This window comes from Drosophila sechellia, chromosome X (assembly GCF_004382195.2).
Source record: "Drosophila sechellia strain sech25 chromosome X, ASM438219v1, whole genome shotgun sequence".
NCBI classification, from domain to species: Eukaryota; Metazoa; Arthropoda; class Insecta; order Diptera; family Drosophilidae; genus Drosophila; species Drosophila sechellia.
The window spans coordinates 19,408,217-19,416,206 of record NC_045954.1 but is presented as its reverse complement, the minus strand read 5'-3'; the positions used below and the strand labels follow the sequence as shown (position 1 = coordinate 19,416,206).

At 46.8% G+C, this 7,990-nt stretch overlaps 3 protein-coding genes across 3 annotated transcripts; all 3 read left to right on the top strand.

The window, feature by feature from the left end:
* The first annotated feature begins 750 nt into the window (after positions 1-750).
* On the top strand, positions 751-4,243 carry LOC6614980 (monocarboxylate transporter 7). Its single transcript, XM_002039361.2, has 5 exons — positions 751-867; positions 1,107-2,120; positions 3,452-3,596; positions 3,665-3,785; positions 3,849-4,243. The coding sequence occupies exons 1-5, from the start codon at positions 784-786 to the stop codon at positions 4,108-4,110; spliced, it is 1,626 nt and encodes a 541-aa protein (XP_002039397.2). The 5' UTR covers positions 751-783; the 3' UTR covers positions 4,111-4,243.
* A 227-nt stretch (positions 4,244-4,470) lies between these two features.
* On the top strand, positions 4,471-6,484 carry LOC6614979 (receptor-binding cancer antigen expressed on SiSo cells). The gene is made up of 3 exons (XM_002039360.2): positions 4,471-4,902; positions 5,968-6,096; positions 6,157-6,484. The coding sequence occupies exons 1-3, from the start codon at positions 4,555-4,557 to the stop codon at positions 6,337-6,339; spliced, it is 660 nt and encodes a 219-aa protein (XP_002039396.1). The 5' UTR covers positions 4,471-4,554; the 3' UTR covers positions 6,340-6,484.
* An 89-nt stretch (positions 6,485-6,573) lies between these two features.
* Positions 6,574-7,815, top strand: LOC6614978. The gene has a single exon (XM_002039359.2). It carries the CDS (start codon positions 6,659-6,661, stop codon positions 7,709-7,711), a length of 1,053 nt encoding a protein of 350 aa, XP_002039395.1. The 5' UTR covers positions 6,574-6,658; the 3' UTR covers positions 7,712-7,815.
* The last annotated feature ends 175 nt before the right edge of the window (positions 7,816-7,990 follow it).

Genomic DNA, 7,990 nt, shown 5'->3' with positions numbered 1-7,990 from the left:
CACTCATTGGATATAGATGAGTAACTGACTGAAGCAAGAGGGCAAGGTTTCTAGCAAAGGTCTATCCAATTCATCTAGGAACTCAAACATCCGGTTGGGTTACACCTCAACCATAATCGCCATCATTAAGTGCGATGTTTATGCGTTTATGGAATCGAGTTGAGCAAAACTCACCGTCTGCGTGTAAACAAATGTAATGCGTGAAGAATAAATTTAAGTTTGTATAAATTAAGCAGTAGCAATCTCGCAGGAGGGTGTGGAATGCGACGACCCACGAGGACTGTTGTAAATCTAGTGACAAACCTGTCCGAAGCACTAGCTCTGGAGACTCTTATCAGCGTTGGAGTCGGACCAACTTGTTCTCGACGGAGGGCGATGATAATGGCCCAAATGATGCTCGAACATCGTTTTGTTATTCGCAAATGTACCATTACAATTACAACACGGAATTTGGAATTCGGGGGCGTGGTAGTAGAACACTCACCCACACGGTTTCGTATCTTTAGACTTGCGGAAATGCTCGAAAATCACGACGGGGGCCGGCATTTGAAAACTATGTGCGAGTGTCCGGGCTAATCTTATCGGGAAAGCCATATTATGAACCTTCGTCATAAGAAGCTTAGCTTGGCCATAAAGACCCGAGGTGCGATAAGCGGGGTAATCGAGGAGGCTGCTACTGGTAGCGCCGACTTATACGATGGGATTGATATACGCACACGGACGGATGCCTCAGACGTCTGGGTGACGACCGAGCACCGACTCCAGTCGCGCCCAGCATACCAGATGAAGAAGTCGAAATCCTACACACTGGAGGCCCCCGATGGCGGCTGGGGAATCCTCGTCTGCATTGGCATGGCCCTGCCCTTTGTAAGTGCTAACGCAGGGAACTCAATTGGCTAAAAAAGCATAGTCAGTCGTCAGTTATTTTTAAGTGAACGGAAAATAGTTAAAAGTTCAGTTTTTTTTTCGTTTTTGAGAAGTACTAGGTACTAGGTTAAATGATGGTCAAAGCATTTGACGCAATAGTTATGCGACACAAAATCTCTAGAGATATAATGGCATAAGTAAAGAACCCAAGTAGCATAAATTCAACCGATTACTTACAGACGAGCGCGCTTGCGGCTTTGCCATCGTTTGGCCTGGTCTTCGGCGAGTTCCTGAAGAGCATCGGAGCGGAGACGAGTGCCATGGCCATCATAACGAGTGCCTTCTTCTCCTCGATGAGCTTCGCCGGCCTGTTCTCCGGCTCCCTGTTCCAGCGCTTTGGGATGCGGCAGGTGGGCGTCACTGGCGGCATCTTGTACTTCCTGGGCACTGGTATGCAGCTGTTCGCCACCTCCACGCTGCACCTGCTCATGGCCTTTAGCGTGGTGCAGGGATTCGCCTTCGGGCTGATGGTGCCCACCTGCTACACGACATTCAACCATTATTTCGTCAAGAACCGGGTGATGTGGATGAGCTTTGCCCAGACTCTGATTGGCTTGGGCTCCATGCTCTATCCGATTGTCATGCAGAAGTTGATGTCATGGTACGGCTTCCGGGGCTGCCTGCTCATCCTCACGGGACTGAATGCCCATGCGGTGTTCGGGATGCTGGTCATGCACCCAGTGGAGTGGCACATGCGTCGCGTGCCCATCCAGCCCGAGGAGCAGGAGGAACTCAAGGAGCTGAGCCCAACGGTGGTGGTTAGAGTGCAGCCGGAAACACCGCTCAAGGCTCCCAGAGAGGAGCCCACCTTCCATACCGCTGATCCAGGAGCGCGCAAGCTCTCCCACGCCGACGAGCACATGCTGAAGGTTCTCTGCAGTCGGGCCTCGAGCATCACCAGCCTGGGCAATTGGTCCGGACCCGTGGTGGTCAGTGACGCCTCGCCCCAGATGATGCACAGCCTGCAGGCCTCTCGGCGTCCGAGCACGATGGCCGGTGCACCAGGTGCAGTAGCTCCAGTCCACGCTGCCAACAAGAGCTGGGTGCGCACCATCGTCGACTTCCTCGACCTCACGCTGCTGAAGAAGCCCATCTTCGTCAACATCGTGCTGGGCATCACCTTCGCCCTCTACTCCGACATCACCTTCTTCACCATGCAGCCGGTCTACCTATTTGAGCTGGGATACAACAGGGTGAGTCATTACCACAATATCCACAGTGTAGGGCTGGAGCAGTAGGCTTACCATAATTTACACTAAACTTGGTAGCTCGATTCAAATGGAAAGTTAGCTGAAAGAAAATGTTTGTAAATAAGGTGGGTTGATTGGAAAATTACACAACAAGATAAAATACATACCATATTTATGCATAGTTTACATAAATCGCAATATTTCCAATACATACTTATGTACTTATTACTTTTCCTATCCTTAATCGTATCCCTAATCTTGATAACCTTATTTTTTGAGAATTTTGTTTGAGAAACTAGTTCAAATATATCACGTGGTTAAGATCGTATTTCTAAAGTCACCTTGAACAATCTCTAAAGCACTCGAATTGCTGCTTGCCAAGCAGTTTACTACTTGCCAAGCAATATCTAAATCATATTATATCTCGCAAAATAAGGGGTATCTCCCGACTCACGTTGCGGATTTAATTGAATTTTTGTACTTTTCCCGCCTTCTAAATGTTTTAGATAGAAACATACATATATGTATGTATCGTATCTATGTACATATATATTTACAGGCTTATGCATGAATGAATTAAATAGAAATGTAAACTTTCTTTTAATAAATATGCATACTGTAATGCATTTTCCTAACAAGTAAATTGACATTATATAACACATACATATGTACATACATACAAACATAATGTACGTTATTAAAAGCAGCCCATTTAATTAGTAACATCATAACGGCGCTTTCGAAGGAGCGCCAAAAGTGATTTTGTAAAAACTATATACATAGTTATGTACATACTTGTCCTTGTACATATATAAATGCATGCACACATATATAAGTAGTTGTGAATTATATACAAATAGATTTCTTTTAAGTACACAAAATGCCAAAATCCACTCGTGAAAACGCAGTTTCAATAATAATTAATAACTTTTAACGCACACCAAACAATATTAATGTCATCTTAACACTTTGAGCAATCATATAAGCAACTGGTAAATCTTTAATCGTTACCAAAAATTAAGTTAAATGCGATTTATAAGCTACCTGAAACATCACAAAACGATCGCAAGAAAGGCAGAAACGGACGCGGCGCTATTTTGAATTATTCGAATTCACTTTGGCCGCTTTCGCCGTTACAAAATGGCTAGAGATGAGCCTTCTACGATAATGTGGGGTAATCGGAAACAGCATTTCACCGATTTCAAGATATTAAAAACCATCTAAAAAGAAACATAAAAAAGTGGTTTTCCCAGTCTGAATATTGCGATTACCAAGTTATTTCCGGATCTTTCAGTGGCTTCTACATCCCATAAATAATATTGTTTATTTTTCAGCCCGACACGGCCACCATTATCGCCATTGGAGCGGCCGCAGATTTGGCATCCCGTATTTTCCTGGCCATCACCGCCGTGTGCATCCAAGTTCCGTCGAGATACATTTATTTGGCCGGAGCCGTCCTCACGGTCTTTGCGAGATTCGGTAGGCGAACTCTTCCTTGGGCTCCAAGAACTCCTTCCCTCCCACTAATCTCACTCATTTTCCAACAGCCTTCAACGGAATCACGGAGTTTGTGGGCATGGCCTGCATCACGGCGGTCATTGGATTTCTGCGCACCTGGCTCCACGTTCCACTGCCTCTGGTCTTTGCCGACTACTTGCCCAAGGAAAGGTAGGTTCTTAGCATCTATCACATAATTATAAAATATTCCACATGTATTTCCATCTCCTTTAGGTTCGCCACTGGCTATGGCTTGTTCATGTTCATCCAAGGCAATGCCATGTTCCTCATCGGTCCCATTGTTGGGTTTATTCGGGACAAGACCAAGGACTACATTTTCGTCTTTCACATCCTGAACGGCTTCATGATTCTGTGCGCCGCTCCTTGGGTCCTCGAAGTGCTGATCGTCAAGTTTCGGAGGCGCAACAAAATCGAACGCAACAACGTTGATCACGAGGATGTGGATAACCAGGAACGTAGTGCAATGGTCCATTGAAAAGACTTCCCTTCCCCCACACCTTTTTTTAAAAACACATATCCTGAATTGTTGAGGTAATTGAGGTACAATTACCAAAAGTATTAAACAAATAAAGCCAAAAACATGTTTTTAGCTGATATATATAAAAAAACTGGTTGTTCTTAAAGTGGAAATTTGATAATAAAACATATATATATATAAATGGGTTACATTAGTTTGCAAATAGTAAAGTAATGTAGAAATTTTCAGAAAAGGAAAGAACATAAATTCAAAAATCACAGCTAAACTGTTTAATACTTAACGGTAATGTCACAGTTTTTGGTATTTACAAATGAAGAAGTCATCAGCAAATTTGGTACAACCATTTGGTATTTGCCGCTCTCCACGCGGCGGTCACACTAACGGGGCCAAGAAACTGAATTTTAGTAAATAACATAGAATAGGATAGTTAAACAGGCGACAATGCTGCAGCAAATCAAGATGCTGGTGCTGGGCATCATCACGCTGTGCCGGCGTGCCTTGTGCTGCTTCTCCAGGCGCCGCAAGCTCAGCCACAGCGGCTCCGCCTCCGGAGCCGCCGACCAACTGCAGGCGGTCAACGTGATCGTGGAGTGGGGCGACTTCTCGGCCACCGGCGCCTCATCCGCTGGCCAGGCCGGCGGTGGCAGGACGGCGGGTGCGCGCGAGCGGGACTGGAACTCCTGGGACGACAGTCCGCGCACCGTGGAGGAGCACATCGAACAGTACCGCCAGCGTATGGCCCAGCCACCTACGCCGCCCAAGGAGGAACCCGAACCGGACTTCTTCAGTGTGAGTTGGCAACTAGGCAATGGGCGCGGACTACGCGGATTGTGCCGCTTGCCCGGCTCATAGTCATAGCCCAATTGTAGGGGCATTCGCGCGCGCTGATGGGTGGTGGGCTATGTTGGGCAAAATGGGGACATCCCCACCTGTACACGTATCTAGGTAACTTCGGCTTGATTACCCTTTACCCTATCATCAGCACATGTTTGTATGTGGGCCATAATCACGCCATAAAGATTAACAGCCGTAGAAAACGACAGGTATAAAAATCTAGAAAGAAATGATTTTCGAAACTATTCCCAAACATTTCTTTCAAATTACGACTAATTTCTAGTTGTGTTTTATCTAAATATTTGAAAGTATTGGTCTTAATGTGTTAACTCGACTATTAATAGTTGAATATTTAAGATATTTACTTAAAAAATATGAATATTTAGCTTATTACTATGATAATATGTAAATATTTTAATTGTTTTTGAAAAATTTGAACCAGGAATAATTAAAGAGCGTACTTGAACCCATTATTTGTTGATAGATAGTTGCAGATTTGACAAATGCAATGGCCAAATTTGTGCCCTATGATTTTAAAAGCTATAAAATATAAAAACCATAGTACCATAAAAAAAAACCATAGTAAACTAAAAAGTGAGTGCTTACAACGTTGAATAATATTTGTTAATGAACAGCTGTTTGAGTTTGCTAATTGTTCATATTGAGGTATCTGTTTTATGAACAAAAACTCCGTATACCTACGCAACAGGCGTTGATTTAAGTAAAAAATAAATAAATCACCATGAAGCTAAAAAAAAACTTAGTTAATACCTACAAAAGTAAAAAACAATCAAGCAAATAACAAAAATTGTAAATATACCTACAATACGATCATCTGTGATATATATAGAATATATATATAGAATAATATATATATATATATTCTATATATGACTATATATATTATCTTTAACAAATGATCCAGTAAAAAAAATTAAGTAAAATTCGAAATCCTTTAGTATTTAAGATATCCGTGGTTCATATCCTGAACGATTTGTCTAAAATGCAACCTTCTTTTAGGAGCTGACGCCCACCATCAAGCCGCAGATGAAGTTCTACCTGGAGGATCCATCCGCGAGTGCGGCGACCAGCCAACAAAGTGACTTTTCAAGACTGCAGGCCCAGGATTTGGTGCCCATTAGCATAAATGTGAGCCAGTGATTGCCCGAATGGAATGCCTGAAACGAACTAATGTGTCTTACTCGGCAGGCCGATCTCGAGGACTGGGTGGATGATAATGCCGGCGGCTGGGAGGAGCTGGACACCTCCCAGACCAAGCAGATTCTGCGAGAGAAGCGTCGCGAGTTGCGCCATCAGCGACAGCCGCCCGTCCGCCCGGCCCCGCCCACCGTGGGCGCTCAGCGGCTGACCTCCGGACAGCGAGCGGCGTAGTTGTCGCTGCTCCAGCCCCTAGCCAACCTCACCAGCCTCACCCACTCTGACCATTCCACAACCGACCACCTGCATTCTGTTACCCCTTTCTTTTGTTCGATTTAGTTGATTGGCCACACGAAATAAATCTTGCCTTTCACTCGCACTTCCCTCCTCGCCGATTAGTTGGGCCACACTTCCTGATGGCTCTGCGGTTTGGACGCGCTCCATTGGACCCGCTTCCATCTGCAGTGAAGTGGAGTGGCGTGGAGTCGAGTCAGGCCAAGTGTCGAGTCCATAAAAGCAACGGCAGGCGACGGAAGTCGCAGATTTCTATGCGATGCTGCTGCCGGAGCTGCTGCTACTCGGCTTGGCCGTCTCCCTGGCGGATAGCTACGACCGAAGCGTCAACTACTGGGAGGCCTTTGCGCCGGGCAAGCTGCTCCAGCGCCTGGACGCTCTCACCGTCACGGATGTGGACCAATCGAAGGTGGTCAAGCTGCCGCAGCTGATGCAGCCCATCCTGCCAGCCAACAACCAAGCGCAGGCCAAGGTGGATGAGGACGTGGACCTGGATGTCGAGACAGATGCAGAGGCGGCGGCCGTTGATGATGTGGACAGCCTCAGTGCGGAGACCAGCCACGAGGGATACTCCGGCGAGGACAACTACGAGCGCAACTACGAGCAGTTCGTCAAGGAGTACTTCGATCGGGCTGCCGGCGACGATGATCACGACGACGGCGAAGGCCTGGAGGAGGTGGAGGAGGAGGAAACCCAGGCGGAGGCCACCAGTGTCAGGGATCAGCGCTGCCGGCAGGTCAAGCGGAAGGATGGCCAGCTGTGCGAGATCTGTCGCCAGTTGAAGAACAACGAGGTGTCCGAAACGTGCAGCTACTCGCACGACGACCAGCCGCAGCAGTACGCCTATGGCAGCGGCAGCCAGTACAAGCGTTACCGCGACGATCCCGCACAGAAGACGGAGCGGGAGCAGGAGCAGGCTGAGCCGGTGGCCCCCAGCAGCCTGTGCCTGCGCCGTCAACAGAAGAACAGCGTCTGCTACGAGTGCAAGGACAGCAAGGGCCAGAAGATCGAACGCTGCTACGATGTGCAGGCCCGCAAGGCCAAGACCCGAAAGACGAAGGCCTCCTCCAGCCGTCATCCGTCCAGCTCCGCCCACAAACGTAAGCCGCGCTCCCAGCAGTCGCAGCAGTCGGAGCAGGAGCAGCGCATCTACAAGCGCACCATTAGCTACAGCTATGCCCAGGGCACGGATCAGCAGGGGCAGGTGCAGGAGCAGCCGCCCGGCGGGACAACGGAGCTGCCAGTGCCACGCCAGCGTCGCCGGCGGCTGGTGAAGATTACGCGTCGGCGCGGACCGGCTAAAGTGCAATAATAATCGTGTTTTCTTTCGCATGACTCAATGTATACCCCACTCATTAGCTTAGATTGATTACCACACATTTATTTTGTTACAATAAACCATTCTGTAAGAACACATTGCATACTTGTGGGCTAATCAGCTAGAAGAGATCATCAAGATTAGCTAGAAAACGGTTTCTTATCACAAAAAAAAGAAGTTCTGAAGTTCCGAAATATGATGCACTCTTGTGGATTTTTATAAAATTCTAATATTAGCAAGGGTATTTCGAAATATTTGCTTGCTTTTGAGTTT